The following is a 17832-nucleotide window of genomic DNA, read 5'->3' as shown; positions in this document are numbered from 1 at the left end:
TGCCATGTACCACATCCCTTAAAACAAGTGCAAATTTATCCCAAGCCAGTACATTATCACACAGTTAGCTCCAAAGCAGTGGCATTCCCAGGATACCAAGTAAATGCAAATATAAAGCCATTCTTGGGGCAATTTCCTACCTAGACCACAAAAAATGTCCACAGGGGGAAGAATTCCCACTATCAATGACCCCGCCATGAAACATTATATAACAGAAAGGAAACACTCCACCATGAACAAGAACAAGCAGACGCAGAATGTGGGAGGATTAGCATTCTAAAAATCTGTGCTAATAAAACAATCAGAAAGGGATTATAGAAATAAATACACTTAAAATAACTGATGAAACTAAAATGAAAATATAAATCATAAAGGATTATCAAGAAACCATGAAAACAGGGCAGGTAATTTGGAAAACTATTTGAAAGTTATACTAGAGAATGTACTTCAGGAAAAACAAAGTTAAATCCATAAGGGTGGGTGAAGTGTGAGAAGCAATGGTGAGCAAATAAACCAGAAAGCTTGTGGGTAAATAGAAATAAGTACTGAATTATTCATAAACAACAACTATAGTAATAATGGCCACTGGGAGGGAGTTAAAGACAGGAAAACTAAAATCTTAGTCAACAATAACATGGAAGATGGCAGAGGATGGTGGGCATCCAAACATTACAGGACCCTTATTTTGTTCTGTTGGAGAATAGAGATATTCATCAGCTGTTTTTATTGTTGTTCAGTTGCTAAGTCATGTCCGACTCTTTGCGACCCCATGGACTGTAGCCCATCAGGTTCCTCTGTGCATGGGATTTTCCAGGCAAGAACACTGGAGTGGGTTGCCATTTCCTTCTCCAGGGGATCTTCTTGACCCAGGAATCAAACTCATGTCTCCTGCCTTGGCAGGCAGATTCTTTACCACTGAGCCACCTGGAAAGCTCATTCATCAGCTGTAGAGTTTGCTAAATCATGGTTCATTGTTTAAATGTAAGGGTAACAGTGATGCACTCAATATGCCAGCAAATTTGGAAAACTCAGCAGTGGCCACAGGACTGGAAAAGGTCAGTTTTCATTCCAATACCAAAGAAAGGCAATGCCAAAGAATGCTCAAACTATGGCCCAACTGCACTCATCTCACACGCTAGTAAAGTAATACTCAAAATTCTCCAAGCCAGGCTTCAGCAATACATGAACCATGAACTTCCAGATGTTCAAGCTGGTTTTAGAAAAGGCAGAGGAACCAGGGATCAAATTGTCAACATCCGCTGGATCATCGAAAAAGCAAGAGAGTTCCAGAAAAACATCTATTTCTGCTTTATTGACTATGCCAAAACCTTTGACTGTGTGGATCACAATAAACTGTGGAAAATTCTGAAAGAGATGGGAATATTAGACCACCTGACCTGCCTCTTGAGAAACCTATATGCAGGTCAGGAAGCAACAGTGAGAACTGGACATGGAACAACAGATTAGTTCCAAATAGGAAAAGGAGTATGTCAAGGCTGTATATTGTCATCCTGCTTATTTAACTTCTATGCAGAGTACATCATGAGAAACTCTGGGCTGGAGGAAGCACAAGCTGGAATCAAGATTGCCAGGAGAAATATCAATAAGCTCAGATATGCAGATGACACCACCCTTATGGCAGAAAGTGAAGAGGAACTAAAAAGCCTCTTGATAAGTGAAAGAGGAGAGTGAAAAAGTTGGCTTAAAGCTCAACATTCAGAAAACGAAGATCATGGCATCAGGTCCCATCACTTCATGGCAAATAAGATGGGGAAACAGTGGAAACAATGTCAGACTTTATTTTGGGGGGCTCCAAAATCACTGCAGATGGTGATTGTAGCCAGGAAATTAAAAGACGCTTACTCCTTGGAAAGAAAGTTATGACCAACCTAGATAGCATATTCAAAAGCAGAGACATTACTTTGCCAACAAAGGTCTGTCTAGTCAAGGCTATGGTTTTTCTAGTAGTCATGTATGGATGTGAAGAAAGCTGAGTGCCGAAGAATTGATGCTTTTGAACTGTGGTGTTGGAGAAGACTTTTGAGAGTCCCTTGGACTGCAAGGAGATCCAACCTGTCCATTCTAAAGAAGATCAGTCCTGGGTGTTCTTTGGAAGGACTGATGCTAAAGCTGAAACTCCAATACTTTGGCCACCTCATGTGAAGAGCTGACTCATTGGAAAAGACCGTGATGCTGGGAGGGATTGGGGGCAGGAGGAGAAGGGGACAACAGGATGAGATGGCTGGATGGCATCACCGACTCAATGGACCTGAGTTTGGGTGAACTCTGGGAGTTGGTGATGGACAGGGAGGCTTGGCGTGCTGCAATTCATGGGGTCACAAAGAGTCGGACACGACTGAGCAACTGAACTGAACTGAATTGAACAGCGATGCATACTGTGTTCATAGACTGGCAGACTCAATGTCAACTATCCCCAAAGTGACCTACAAATTTAATACAAGTCTAATCAAACTTCCAGAAGGTTCTTTTTTTAAACATATAGGCAAGCTGCTTATAAAATTTACATGGAATGACAAATGAATAAGAACAGATGAAGCAATTCTGAAAAAGAATAGTGTTGGGGGAATCACACTACCCAACTTTCAGACTTCTTTGTAAAACTACAGTAATCAAGAGCGTGGCAGTGACAAAGGAACAGACACACAGACTAGCGGAAGAGAAGACAGAGTCTGGAAATAGACCCTTACAAATATGTCCAACTGAGGGCTTCCCTGGTGGCTCAGTGGTAAAGAATCTGCCTCCCAGCGCAGGAGACGAGAGTCTGAACCCTAGTCCAGGAAGATCCCGCACGCCATGGAACAACTAAGCCGACGCGCCACAACTATTACGCCTGCGCTCTAGAGCTTGGAAGCCACGGCTGCTGAGCCTCCATGCCACAGCTGCTGAAGCCTGCACACCCCAAAGCCCATGCTCTGCAACAAGAAAAGCTACGGCAATGAGAAGCCTGCACACCGCAACTAGAGAGTGCCCCCGCCGCTCACTGCAACAAGGAAGACCCGGCACAGCGAAAAATAAATTTAAAATGTGTCACTTATTTTATTAAAAAAAAAATTCCAACTGATTTTTTATAATGATGCAAAAAAATAATGGAATAAAGAGAGTCTTTTTGACAAACAATGCTTAAAGGACTTAACATCCATATGCGAAAAGACGAAAAAGAATCTTATAAAAAACTAACTCAAAATGTAAATGTGAAACTATGAAACTTATAAAAACACATGGTAGAAGTTTTTCCTGACTGGAATGTAGCAAAAAATGCTTAAATGTGCACCAGAAGCACAGGAGGACTGAGGGGATGTCTCACAAAGTTGGCAGGGGGGCTTCTGGATACCTGAACTCTGCCGTCCTATCCCACCAGAAAGTCTCCTTGGCTTTTCTCCCCAGAGTGTATCTGACAGTCAAAACATACAGAATTATGTTGACCCTCATTCCCTTGAAGCAGTAATGGGAGGCCACTTACCCATGATGGTCTTGGTGTATTGGTAAGGCTCTGAGAGGAAGTGTGGGAGGGTGAGGACAAAGGCCCCCAAAGCTAGCAGAAGACCCCCAATGCCAATCAGCCTTGGACGGTGCACCCGGCTGCCAAAGTAGCTGACGAAGATGATGAGGATGGCGTTGCTAATCTGCAGAGAGAGCAGAGGAGCCAAGTGAGACCACAGGCTATGTCCTCACCCAGCCATAGTGGACCTGACCATCAAAAAAGAGAGGCAAGACGCTGCCTGTTGTGACCTAAGGGCTTAAGCAGAGAGCTGTGGTGCCAACTCTGCCCAGAGATTCTTACAGGGGGCCAAGCATGCAGTTTCAGCTTTCCCCTGTTGTCAGAAACCCTTCCCAGCCTCAGCCTTCTAGGCCAGACCAAAGGAAGTATCTAGAGACTATGGGAAGTTCAACCATCTTAGGGCCAAACCTTTTGGGGCCAAATTCAAGAAAACCTCCTATTCTGGCTGGCTCCTAGAAACGTGCATTTTCTCTAACCAAAATCCCTATAGACTCTGATTTCATAGTCAGAATAACCACCAAGCAACATGCACTACCTCATTTCAGCACGCAGCAAGACATTTTGCAGGTGGCACAATTGGGACTCAGTATATTAAGTAACTTGCTGTGCCCATGAGGTCAGGAGGTGGCTCAAACCAGGACAACCTGAGTTTAAAGTGCCCTGTCTTAAGTGCGCTGGTCTACTGCCCCTTGCAGAAGTGGGTTTCTGCCTCAGAAGCTCTGCTCCTAATCAGCCCTGGCTCTCCCTGGGTTGGTTTCCACTTCTGTGAATGAGGAATGAGGATTCAGTCAGTTCAGTTCAGTCGCTCAGTTGTGTCTGACTCTGCGACCCCATGAATCGCAGCACGCCAGGCCTCCCTGTCCATCACCAACTCTGGGAGTTCACTCAGACTCACGTCCATCGAGTCCGTGATGCCATCCAGCCATCTCATCCTCTGTCATCCCCTTCTCCTCCTGTCCCCAATCCCTCCCAGCATCAGGGTCTTTTCCAATGAGTCAACTCTTCGCATGAGGTGGCCAAAGTATTGGAGTTTCAGCTTTAGCATCATTCCTTCCAAAGAAATCCCAGGGCTGATCTCCTTTAGAATCGACTGGTTGGATCTCCTTGCAGTCCAAGGGACTCTCAAGAGTCTTCAACACCACAGTTCAAAAGCATCAATTCTTTGGCACTCAGCCTTCTTCACAGTCCAACTCTCACACCCATACATGACCACAGGAAAAACCATAGCCTTGACTAGACAGACCTTAGTCGACAAAGTAATGTCTCTGCTTTTGAATATGCTATCTAGGTTGGTCATAACTTTTCCTCCAAGGAGTAAGCATCTTTTAATTTCATGGCTGCAGTCACCATCTGCAGTGATTTTGGAGCCCCCCAAAATAAAGTCTGACACTGTTTCCACTGTTTCCCCATCTATTTCCCATGAAGTGATGGGACCAGATGCCATGGTCTTAGTTTTCTGAATGTTGAGCTTTAAGCCAACTTTTTCACTCTCCTCTTTCACTTTCATCAAGAGGCTTTTTAGCTCCTCTTCCCTTTCTGCCATAAGGGTGGTGTCATCTGCATATCTGAGGTTCTTAATATTTCTCCCGGCAATCTTGATTCCAGCTTGTGCCTCTTCCAGCCCAGCGTTTCTCATGATGTACTCTGCATATAAGTTAAATAAGCAGGGTGACAATATATAGCCTTGACGTACTCCTTTTCCTATTTGGAACCAGTCTGTTGTTCCATGCCCAGTTTTAACTGTTGCTTCCTGACCTGCATACAGATTTCTCAAGAGGCAGGTCAGGTGGTCTGGTATTCCCATCTCTTTCAGAATTTTCCACAGTTTATTGTGATCCACACAGTCAAAGGCTTTGGCATAGTCAATAAAGCAGAAATAGATGTTTTTCTGGAACTCTCTTGCTTTTTCCATCATCCAGCAGATGTTGGCGATTTGATCTCTGGTTCCTCTGCCTTTTCTAAAACCAGCTTGAACATCAGGGAGTTCACGGTTCACGTATTGCTGAAGTCTGGCTTGGAGAATTTTGAGCATTACTTTACTAGCATGTGAGATGAGTGCAATTGTGCAGTAGTTTGAGCACTCTTTGGCATTGCCTTTCTTTGGTATTGGAATGAAAACTGACCTTTTCCAGTCCTGTAGCCACTGCTGAGTTTTCCAAATTTGCTGGCATCTTGAGTGCAGCACTTTCACAGTATCATTTTTCAGGATTTGAAATAGCTCCACTGGAATTCCATCACCTCCACTAGCTTTGTTCATAGTGATGCTTTCTAAGGCCCACTTGACTTCACATTCCAAGATATCTGGCTCTAGATGAGTGATCACATCATCATGATTATCTGGGTCATGAAGATCTTTTTTGTACAGTTCTTCCATGTATTCTTGCCACCTCTTCTTAATATCTTCTGCTTCTGTTAGGTCCATGACATTTCTGTCCTTTATCGAGCCCATCTTTGCATGAAATGATGAGGGATGAGGATTAAAGTGCCCCAAGTCCCTTCCCAACTGGAAACACCAGTAACTCAAGCTCCTGGTGCTTCCTGGAAGGCCTGCTCTCTGAGCCACACCAAAGAGGGGAATCAAAGGCCCCATCTTAGGGAGCAGGCTCTTCAGTGGTAAAAGAGGGGCTGGCAGATCTTCTGACCTTGATTCCAAGATGGTCATCTACCCCAGGAAGTAAGTTCACCCGAGCCAGAGGAGCCCTGGATGTTAGCACGCATAGCCCCTGCCCTGACCAAGCCACAGTCTCCTTCCAGCTATTAAAGCAGGTTCCCCTGTCTCAGGAAATAGGGACCAGAAGCTTGGTATGTGGCTCTTCTCATGATCATCAGTGACTTCCTCATTGCCAAGGCCACTGGCTAATCCTCTTCTCACTTGATCTCTCAGCACCTTCTGATTCAGTTGACCATTGCTCTCTTCCTAAAACCCTCCTTTCACTGACTTTCCATGACACCACCGTCTCCTAGTTTGCTACCCCTGGCTGCCCCTTCTCAGTCTCCTTGGCTGGTTCCTTCTTGCCTCCCTGATCTCTCAGCTCTCAGAGCTCAGGCTCTGCACCTCAGCTCTTGTCTTGGGAACTCAGCCAGTCCACGGCTTTCCTTGTTCTGTATGTGCTTCTAATCCCCTCATGGGGGGTTAGAAGCACATCTCTATAAGTAAATGTCATACTTATCTTTAGAATGATATGTGAGCAGAGATTTTTTTTTTCTGTTCATTCCTGTCTCCCCAGCACCTAGAATGGTGTTTGACACACAGTTGGTGCTCATGAAATGTTTGTTGAAGAAATGAATGGATGAAGGAGTAAACGGTAGGCTTTTTCAAGAAGAGGAAGGATTACCCAGGAGACCCCTCCTGTGTAGCCAAGAAAAAGAATGGTTTATGACACACAGAGAAAGGGAATATGAAGGTGGGTGAGGATGCCTAGCCTGACTGAGAAGTTGTGCCAGTTCCTGGCCAGATGTGGTTCTAGGACATTCTGTAACCAGTACCTGGAAACAAAGCTTTGTTATGCTTCTTAGATTTTATTCCCTTCTTGTTTCCCTATCATTTTTCAGGAAGTAATTGTAAATGTCAGACCGTATCAGCTAAGCTAACTGAGGCTGACTTGCAAGGTTTTGGAGAGGAATGGGGGAGGGCCCCAAAGGGAGGCTCAGAAAGGACTTGGGGACGCCCAGCCCCAAGCACTGGGAGCAAACTGGGCTGGGTTATTGGAGGGAACTGGGCCCCTGTGGCTCTTATGACTGGCTTAAGCCTTTGGTTCCCAATCTTTCCTTCAGCAGTGGAGCTCCTTTGAAAAAAATTATTTTCCTTAATCGCAGCAGCAGCTATTCTAGCTGAGGAGAGGAGGGGCTCTGCAGCCCAGGCCACATCCCCTCAGCCCTGACCTGGCCCCAGACAGCTCTGTGGACTTCCTGTCAGAGCGTTTGTAACACATCCCTGCCCATTAATGTCTCAAAACAAAGGGACCCAGGGCAAACCACAGCAGGCATTAAGGGCTACTGTAGGTGAAGCTGGTGCTTCACTGGCAGATGCTGACATCTTCCCTGCCAGCCAAGCCCCTCCTCCTGCTGCCGGCCGGATCCGACCAACCCTGTCTCCTCTTCCCCTCACTGCTGGGCCCCACTGGCTTGGAGACTGGCCTGCAGCATGCAGGCTCCCATCTCTGGCTGGCTGCACACTCCAGGCGATCAGATGGGTTTGCCTTCCCCTCCACCAGGCCTGTTCTTTCTCACACCCCTCATGCGTCTGACAGGCAGCTGCCTTTTGGTCTGTGGTGCCTCCAATCCCCTTGTGGCTCAGCTGGTAAAGAATCTGCCTGCAATGTGGGAGACCTGGGTTCAATCCCTGGGTTGGGAAGGTCCCCTGGAGAAGGGAAAGGCTACCCGCTCCAGTGTTCTGGCCTGGAGAATTCCATGGACTGGGCAGTCCATGATGTTGCAAAGAGACCGGACACAGCTCAGCAACTTTCGCTTCACTTAGCCTTCGGTCCTGGCTCAAGCAGCTACCAAATCCTGTCTTTCCTTCCTTTGCAGGATCACCAGGACCCTCTTCTCCCCCAGCTGCTCAAGCCAGGCTTAGTGAAGGCCTCCTAGCCATCTGACTTCAGGATGCACCGTCCTCTACCTCAGGTGTCTCCCAGGCTCCTCTCCAGAGGGCTCATCTTCATTGACTATACACCCAGCCCTGACTCTGTTCAAGAAGCCAGGCCAGTTCCTTACTGCCCACCCTAAAAGCTGGGAGCCTCGAGCTTGACCATGAAGCTCCCTCTTATTTGGCTGCTCTCTGCTTTCCCAGTAAGACCCCTACTTTCCTAGTCTGTTTTTAAATGCTGGGGTCAGAATCAATAGGATTGGGACCTCCCTGGTGGTCCAGTGGCTAAGACTCCATATACTCCCAATGCAGGGGGCCCAGGTTTGATCACTGATCAGGGAACTAGAATCCGCACGCCACAACTAAAGATCCCTTATGCGGCAATGAAGATCAAAGATTCCACATGCCACAACCAAGATAGGGTGCAGCCAAATAAATAAATAATAAAATTTTCAAAAATTTTAAAAAAACGAATCAATGGGATTGTACTCCACACATTCACCCATTCACTTCCCTTCAACACACACAGATACACATCCAGACACACACAGATACACAGATACACACAGACAGATACACAAATATACACACAGATCACAGACACACGCAGTCATACACACAGACACACACAAAGACTCACACACAGGTAGAAACAGATATACACCCAGAGAGATGCACTTTTTCTTACAAAGCACACACACAGGATTGTTAGATTCAAGGAATTAACTTTCTTATATTTGCCTCAGATTATGCCCATAGGGATGGAGAAGGCAATGGCACCGCACTCCAGTACTCTTGCCTGGAAAATCCCATGGATGGAGGAGCCTGGTAGGCTGCAGTCCACGGGGTTGCGAAGAGTCGGACACGACTGAGTGACTTCACTTTCACTTTTCACTTTCATGCACTGGAGAAGGAAATGACAACCCACTCCAGTGTTCTTGCCTTGAGAATCCCAGGGATGGGGGAGCCTGGTGGGCTGCCGTCTATAGGGTCGCACAGAGTCGGACACAACTGAAGCGACTTAGCAGCAGCAGCAGCAGCATGCCCATAGGGATGTCTAAAACCTGATTGTTGAAAAACTCATCTGAGTTTGGGAAAGAGAAAGCAGACATCCAGAAAACTGAAAATATCACGTGGGCCTGGGAGCTCAGAGGAGGGTCTGAGGCCCATGAGGCCAGCAGGCATGACTGATGGGTCCTAGGGCTGCACGTGTGCAAGGGTGTGTCCATCACAGTGGAGGAAGTCCATGGAGGCGGAGCGCGTGTCAAGAGAGGCAGCAGTAGAGATTCCAGCAGTGTGCCCGGGGGCTAGCTTTTGGGCAGAGCAGGGCTGGTGGACAAAGAGCAGGGCGGGGGTTGTAGAAGAGGGGCTTTGTGGTGATGGCCGTCAGACAGACCTGGGCTCTGATCTGGTGTGGCCACCAGGATCAGGTAGGCTTTCTGCCTGACATGACCACTGTGAAAACAGTCCTGGGAGGACTGCAGGGGGATCTGCCCTGGCGTGGTGGGGAGGGTTCCTGAGGGGCACTCCTGTGTGGGCCTGAGGGGACACAGGACTGAAGGGTAAAGGGGCGTTTCCAGTGGGGAGCTGGCTGGGGGATGAGCTGGCTGGAAGGTGGTGGTTGGGGGCCGCTGGGAGACCTCCCGCCTTCTTTTCCTCTCACCTCAGAAGCTGCCCGTGAGAGCCCCTGTGTTGGCCTGAATTCCACTAAGTCAACAGAAGATCTAACTGCACCTGGGCTCCCGCGAGGGGGAGGCTATGGCCTCCACCCCAGAACAGTGGGCCTCGTGGAAAGAAAAGACAGGAAGTCATAGACCTGTGACCTTGTCTGGGAGTCAAGGCCACTGAGTTGGCCTCCGGGAGCTGCTTCCCTACCTGCGTGCCTGCGGCTCGTCTTCCTCTGGATGGGGATGGACGGAGGGCACGTAAACTGGTAGGTGGTCACAGAACTCAACCAGTGGCACGGAGTTTGGAGTCAGCAGGCCTGCACACCTCGGGCAAGCTGCTGACCTTGTTGAACCCCAGTGCCCTCACCTGTTGGAGGAAGTGCAGCACCTGCTTGCAGGGGAGTGGTGAGGAGGTCAGGAAACTCCGGAGGCTCTCAGCTCAGTGCCTTGTGCCAGGGGAAGTGTATCTGGCTGTCTCCATCCCCTATGTGCCCCCTGCCCCGATCTGCTCCTCCAGAGCCCCCTCCTGGATCCTGTGAGCACGGTGATGCTTGGGTGGGTTCCAATGGACTAGAGCATCTTGCTTACCTCATTCAAGCTGGAGATGAAACCTGAGGAAGAACTGGAGAGGCCAAATCGCTTCTCGATGGTGGTGAGGCTGCTCTTAAAGTAGGCACTATACAGGAGCTGGCAGAGCTGCAGGAGGCCATGGCACAGCACAAACACCTGCGAGGAGACTGGGCAGTGAGGTTGCTGGACAGGGAGCCCTGCTGCCCACTTCTGCCCTCCACTCTGGGGCACAGCGGCCCAGCAGCCTGGCCCGTTGCCTCCCTTGTTCGTTGGGAACACGTTCCCCATCAGGTGGTCCCAGGGTGAAATGCCATCATCCTCAGACCCGTTTCACCCCAACCTTGGTCAAGGCATGGCAGCCATTCCCATCATTTCAGCCATTCTTGTCACATGGCAGGAAAACCTCAGGGTTGGAGAAGCATCCTTAAAGGTCTGACTCATCAGATTTTTCTCTGATAGCTCTGCCCTCCCTCCTGGGTCCCATGAAGGTTGAGGGTCCCCTTCCCAGCCCATTCATGTCACAAACAAGCAGGGGTGTCACACTGCTCCACACCTCTTGATCGGGCCTCCATTCCCCTTCCCCATCGACACCCATCCCCCTAGACTCCCTTCTCATACCCCAGTGAGGCTGCAGGATGGGCTCTCACCCAGGCCGTTTCAGTGAACACACCAGCCCAGCTTGTTACCACCTCTTCTTATATGAGGTGTTTGTGCTGATGCTGGCTCCTCCTCTGGATGAAGATAAAGGCCTGGGAAAGGCATCCCACCCTGTCCCATAGGCCTTGTCCTGTGGGTGTGAGTAAATGTGACGAGCAAATCTGCTTTCCGTGGTTGACCGGGACAGATACACAGCGGCACGGGTGGAGAGGGGTCGTGGCATCTGGAGTTGGCGGCACTGGAGTCAGTGCTCCTGGGCTCTTGGCTGTTGGGCTGAGAGCAGGCTCGGAGCCCCAAACCCCCTGGAAGTGCCCCTTCTGAGGACAGCACTTCTCCTTCAGGGAAGGGCGGGGTGCCAGTCTGTCTCCTAGTCTGCCAAAGCTCTTCCCTCACTGGAAGGGCTGGCATCTCAGGAAAGCAACAGGGATCCACCCTCATTTCTATTTCCTTGTTAAGCCAAGCCAGCCATCCACAGGGGCCCCGCTCTAGGCTTTGGGGTCAGAACTGACATCCTCTAACCTGCCAGTGTAAAGCCTCTGGAAGCCCAGGGTGCAGCCCAAGCTGCCTGCTCATACATCCAAATCAAGGTGGCCAACACACACAAAAGCAGACACTTGTCCAAACACTGCCACCCCCCTCCTGAGCCTGCCTTCTTTTCAACCCATCTCAGAAGCTCCCTGTGTCGGCCTGCATTTCACTAAGTCAAGGGAAGATCTAACTGTCCCTGGGCTCCCGGGAAGGGGAGGCTGTGGCCTCCACCCCAGAACAGTGGGCCTCGTGGAATTTACACTGTCCCTCAGTGATGCAAATCAAAGTTAGAGGGAAGAAGGATGGGCTGAGAGGTCAGAAGCCAGGATCAGCTAGGAGACACTGTAAGCCAGGGAGAGAGGGCAGAAGCTGTGTTGGTGGCTCAGCTGGTAAAGAATCTGCCTGCAATGCAGAAGAACTGGGTTCAGTCCCTGGGTTGGGAAGATCCCCTGGAGGAGGGCATGGCAACCCACTCCAGTATTCTTGCCTGGTGAACACCCATGGACAGAAGAGCTTGGTGGGCTACAGTCCATGGGGTCGCAGAGTCAGACCTGACTGAGGGACGAAGCTCACACAGTCTCTACTTGGTTCCCTAGTAGTCTGAGGAGAGAGAGGTCAGGATGGTAGGGAAAAACATCTGTCTCAGATCTTTTCCTGAAAGATGTCTTTGCTCTTTCCAGTAAATACAAAAATCCCTGCAGACATGACATGGAAGACTCCACCTAGAGCTAGGGGGCGCCTTTCTCACTTCATACCCCAGCAGAGCCTACTGCACTGCCAGCTTTCAGCCACTGCAGCCCTGTCAGGTTGGGGTCCCTTACAGGCGCCCCAGCAGAAGGGCTGGTGTGTATCTGAGACCCAAGGTTCCAGTGGACTCAGCAGATGAAGAGGAATGAGACCTGTGGCTTCAGGGGAAGGAAAGGTGGGCAGAAGATGCCGGATAAAGAGACTGAAGTAGATAGAAGGTTTCAGTGGATTTCTGTATAGAGCTGCTCAAGGTCACAGCCATCTGCCTCATGGGTGGCAGGAGGAAGCCTGTTCACTCGCCACCCCTGCCTCCCCAGGGAGGCTCAGCTCTGCTTCTTTTCGTGTACTGGAATTCTCAACATTTTGTGATAAAGGTAGTCTAGAAAATGATCCAGCCTCTCTTACAAATGGTGAAACAGAAGTCCAGAGAGGGAGAGAGGGGGTGGATCCTAGCACCTCAGAGCTGGGGAGACCAAGGGCTCACGAGGGCAGGAACCTGCCGTGGCTACTCCATTGTGTGAGAGGCAGGCCCCAAACTGGGCATGCCAGGCACCTGGAGAGCCCAGCACCTGCTAAGCCCACAGCACCTGCTACGTCCAGGATACAGGCAATTTAGTCTTGGATGCCTTACCAGATTATCTTCTCCTGATCACCCCCAAAGGCTAATGCCCCCCAACCTGCCCCACTCAAATTGTCTGTAGTCACCATCCCTGGACACGGTGCCCTTTCTGCGCATGTGCACTGGAAACCCCGTTTGTGGTGCCCACATCTCAGACTATGCTCCAGAATGTCCCCCAGGGTTTTTACACTCAAGGGCATCACAGGTTGTGCTGGACATGTCATTACAGACATTCTCAGACCCCTCCCCCAGACTAATCGCTTCCTAAATAGGGCCCAGTATCCTCCCCCCACAAACCTCTCCGGTTTTTCCTTAATTCCCTATCATGTTCGCTCAGTGCCCTAAGCCAGAAACCGGAAATCCTCCTGGATGCATGGTCCTCACCTCTGACATTTGGTGCCACTGTGATTTCATCTGGCGCCTCTTGCATTTGACCTGCCTTCACCTCCAGATTATGTCTGGCTTCAGGCCCCCCCTCTCTTATCTCCGCCAGATTCCTTCAACAGCCTCTCACAGATCTCCTGTCTGCCGCCTTCCAGTCTTCCATCTCATCACTCCAGGAAGAGCTTTATCAAACATCAATGTGAGCCAGTTACACCCAGATTAATAACTCTCACTGGCTCCCCACTTTTCACAAGATGAAAACCAATGCCCTTTGGAGTGTCATCCCCGACGCTACAGGTCCTGGACTCTGCCTGCCTCTTTTCCATAGTCTTCTAGGTGGATCATGTTTTACAAAGACGGCTACACCAATGTCTCCTGTCCCACATACACCCCTTACAATGTGACATGACATTCATCCATCAAGATGTGGGATCTGCGTTCTCTTGCTTTCAATATGGGTCAGTCTTACCTATTTGCTTCTAAAAAAGAGAAGGAAGCAGAAGTGATGCTCTGTGACCTCTATGGCTAAGTCTTGAAAGTTAATAGTGAATCCCCCAGCTCTTTCATGGGAACTTAGACCCCAGACATCACATTGTAAGGAAGCCCCTCTTCCCTACTCATGGGGGATCCACATGGTGATGTTCCAGCCGATAAATCCAGTTAAAGTTTCAGCCTGTAGCCAGCTTAGGATTCCAGCCTTCAATGAAAGGTGAGCTATGCCCACCAAGCCTTCCACAGAGGGCGGATCCATGAGCAACCTAAATGTTGCCATTGTTTTAAGCACTACGTTTAGGGCTGCTTTGTTATGTAGAACAGGAGCTAGAACCTCTTGTCCTTCAAACTTCATCAAGGTCACACACTACCCCACAGCGCACACTCACTGTCTGCATCTTTGCTCAGTCTTCACGAAATCATCTTTCCCATCTCTGTCTGGATAACCCTTCAATGGTTCCCTTGCCCAGCACAGGGCTCAGCTATGTGTCCAATTCAAAGTAGCTTCCTAAAGTCCTGGCACCTGATGCTGACTTCTGCGCAGAGGCCTCCGGATGGCTTGGCATGTGACTGGCATTCAGGGTGGCATCCAGCAGAGGGCTGAGGGGTGTCAGAGCAGCCTGGGAGGGACAGAGGGCTGGGCCAATGTCCAAGGCAGTGGGGAGGCAGGGAGTGGCAGCTTAGAGGCTCCTGCAGAGGTTAAGTTGATAAGGCTCTTGTCCTTGATTTGAGGTGGAAGAAAAGGGGCAGAGTTTCCAACTTGAAGGCCAGGAAGGGGTCAAGGCTGTGCGTCAGATGGAGGCCCAGGAGGAAGAGTCCAGATGGAGAGAGAGGACAGGAGTTTAGGTTTGGAACACCCAAGTTACTGCATATAAAGTTCAAAAATACCAGTCTCCCTCTAACCAAATCAGTAATGAATCAACAGGAGTGATTAATCTCTACTCAAGCAGCTGGTTGGTGGCTCAGATAGATGGTAAAGAATCTGCCTGCAATGCAGAAGAACTGGGTTCAGTCTTTGGGTTAGGAAGATCCCCTGGAAGAGCGCATGGCAACCCACTCCAGTATTCTTGCCTGGCAAACCCCCATGGACAGGGGAGCCTGGTGGGCTACAGTCCATGGGGTCACAGAGCCGGACCTGACTGAGGGACTAAGCTCACACAGTCTCTACTTGTTTCCCTAGCAGTCTGAGGAGAGAGAGGTCAGGATGGCGGGGAAAAACATCTGTCTCAGATCTTTTCCTGAAAGATGTCTTTGCTCTTTCCAGTAAATACAAAAATCCCTGCAGACACGACGTGGAAGACTCCACTTAGAGCTAAGGGGCGCCTTTCTCACCTCACATCCCAGCAAAGCCTACTGCACTGCCAGCTTTCAGCCACTGCAGCCCTATCAGGTTGGGGTCCCTTACAGGCACCCCAGCAGAAGGGCTGGTGTGTATATGAGACCCCAGGTTCCAGTGGATTCAGCAGATGAAGAGGAATGAGATCTGTGGCTTCAGGGGAAGGAAAGGTGAGGAGAAGATGCTGGGTAAAGAGGTAGAAGTGGAGAGAAGATTCCAGTAGATTTCTGTCCAGAGCTGCTCAAGGTCACAGCCGTCTGGTTTCACTACTGAGCTTACATGGACGGGACTCAGGCTACTGGAAGTTATCAAGTACCTGTTCCATGGCCAGCGTGACATGGAGCAGCAAACACTTGACCCCATGCAGGGCAGATGGAAATCCATCCCTTGTGAGACTGTGGGGCTTATGAGCATAAGGAGATGGACTGGTGGGAAAAGGACAGGTTTGCTCATTGGGTTGCAACCCATCCTCCCCACCATTTAGACAACATGGTGTTGTGGGATTTGATAGCTGGGGTTTGGGACTCAAACAAGCCGAAGCTCCCATCCTGACTCTGTAATGAATGGTGTGACCTCTGGCTATGTATTTGACCCTCTGATAGCAGTTTCCCCACTAGCAAACAGGAGCTTTGACAATACCTGTTCCCGCTGCCTTGGTAGGCTTGCATAAAAGGGTCTGTGTTTAAAGCCCTAGAGACCTGCTTGACCCACAGCGGGTGCTCCACATTCTGGAGAGATAGCTAATAAGCCCAGGCTCCCACCTCTCCTCCTCCTGCCCAAATAATTGAACCTCTCTGTTGCTTTCCCATCTCCTGTGGCATGAAAACTCTAGGACAGAATTTCCCACAGTGTGTTAGGCAGGTCACCACTTGTTTGAGATGCTCCGAGTTGAAAGAATTCCCGGGAGAAAAAAGTTTGGAAAACTTTGCATGCTACCATCCTTCCTTGTGAATATTTACAGTTCGTATTAGAATATAAAAGTCTCTAAGAAAACCTTCAGTAAAGACTGGCTTTTAGCTTTGTTTTATCCAACTTTCTCCATGGCTTCTTTAGCCATATGACCCCCTGTATATAAATGAAACGTCTATAGACTCTAGCATTCTGCAGAATAGAGTTTATGGAAGGATTCCATGTCCCTTTTAAAAGTAGCTTATGGAGAATCTGGGTCTTGAGATTTCTTCACAAAAGGAAAAGAAAATAAAGATATATTACATGGCTGTATTATCTTTTTAAAAATAGCCCACCAGCATTTTCTGTCTCCTCACTCCACTTTTTTCCTTTTCATAGCAGTTATTGCTTCCTAGGAGAGTGAAAAAGCTGGTTTAAAACTCAGCATTCAAAAACTAAGGTCATGCCATCTAGCCCCATCACTTCATGGCAAATAGATGGGGAAACAATAGAAACAGTGACAGGCTTTATTTTCTTGGGCTCCTAAATCAATGCAGAGGGTGACTGCAGCCATGAAATTGAAAGACACTTGCTCCTTGGAAGAAAAGCTATGATAAACCTTGACAGCATATTAAAAAGCAGAGACATTACTTTGCCAACAAAAATCTATCTAGTCAAAGCTATGGTTTTTCCAGTAGTGATGTATAAATGTGAGTTGGACCATAAAGAAGGCTGAGTGCTGAAGAATTGATGATTTTGAACTTTGGTGTTGGAGAAGACTCTTGAGAGTCCCTTGGATGGCAAGGAGATCAAACCAATCATTGTTAAAGGAAATCAACCCTGAATGTTCATTGGAAGGACTGATGCTGAAGCTGAAGTTCCAATACTTCTGGCCACCTGATGTGAAGAACTGGCTCATTAGAAAAGACTCTGATGCTGGAAAATATTGAAAGCAGGAAAAAAAGAGAACAATAGAGGATGGAACAATAGAGATGGTTGGATGGCATCACTGACTCAATGGACATGAATTTGAGCAAGCTCCGGGAGTTAATGATGGACAGGTAACCCTGGTGTGCTGCAGTCCATGAGGTCACAAAGTGTCAGACATGTCTGAGCAACTGAAGTGAACAGAATTGCTTCCTAAAATTACATCACACATTTATCACTTATGGTCATCACCCCCACCAAAATCCAGAATTCACAGAGGAAAAATGATGTATGTTTTTTAAGATGCCATGTCCTCTTGTCTGGAACAATGCCTAGTCTTTAATTGGGGCTCATTCATTGTCAAGTGAATGAATAGGTCTTTAAATAGTCTAACTGATGAACTCTCTCCCAGAACATATGTCCATCAGAGGAGCCATTTGGGAAGCTGCAGGTTTGTTCCAAGGGTCTGTCCTCAATCATTATAAATTTCCCCTTCAGCATTGCTTTTAATCAGTCTACAAGCAACTCATCAATCATTTAAAATCTGTGCACTTTATTATACGTAAAGTGAAATGAAGTGTTAGTTGCTCAGTCGTGTGTGACTCTTTGTGACCTCATGGATTGTAGCCCACCAAGTTCCTCTGTCCATGGAATTCTCCAGGCAGTAATACTGGAGTGGGTTGCCATTCCCTTCTCCAGGGGATCTTCTCAATCCAGGGATCAAACCCAGGTCTCCTGCACTGCAGGCAGATTCTTCACCATCTGAGCCACCAAGGAAGCTGTATAATACGTAAACTATACCTCAATAAAGTTGATTTAAGGAAAATTTGACTTCAAATTGATTTGCAACCACCAAGGTATTCAAAATAATCTTCTGAGGCTTTGAAGGGAATTCCACAAACAGTTTTT

The 17832-nt window shown here is 48.5% G+C and overlaps 1 protein-coding gene across 1 annotated transcript in view; it reads right to left on the bottom strand.

Moving 5' to 3' along the window:
* Positions 1-17832, bottom strand: part of SLCO2A1 (solute carrier organic anion transporter family member 2A1) — a 95109-nt gene that overhangs the window by 38672 nt on the left and 38605 nt on the right. Inside the window, exons 2-3 of the mRNA XM_069565345.1 lie at positions 10364-10501; positions 3482-3644 (exon numbers count right to left, since the gene is read on the bottom strand). Of these exons, the coding sequence (XP_069421446.1) occupies positions 3482-3644; positions 10364-10501 (301 nt within the window). The remainder of the gene's footprint in view (positions 1-3481; positions 3645-10363; positions 10502-17832) is intronic.

The sequence above is a fragment of the Ovis canadensis genome, chromosome 1 (assembly GCF_042477335.2).
Source record: "Ovis canadensis isolate MfBH-ARS-UI-01 breed Bighorn chromosome 1, ARS-UI_OviCan_v2, whole genome shotgun sequence".
NCBI lineage: Eukaryota > Metazoa > Chordata > Mammalia > Artiodactyla > Bovidae > Ovis > Ovis canadensis.
Note: the sequence above shows the minus strand (reverse complement) of the source record. Positions and strands in the feature narration are given on the sequence as shown.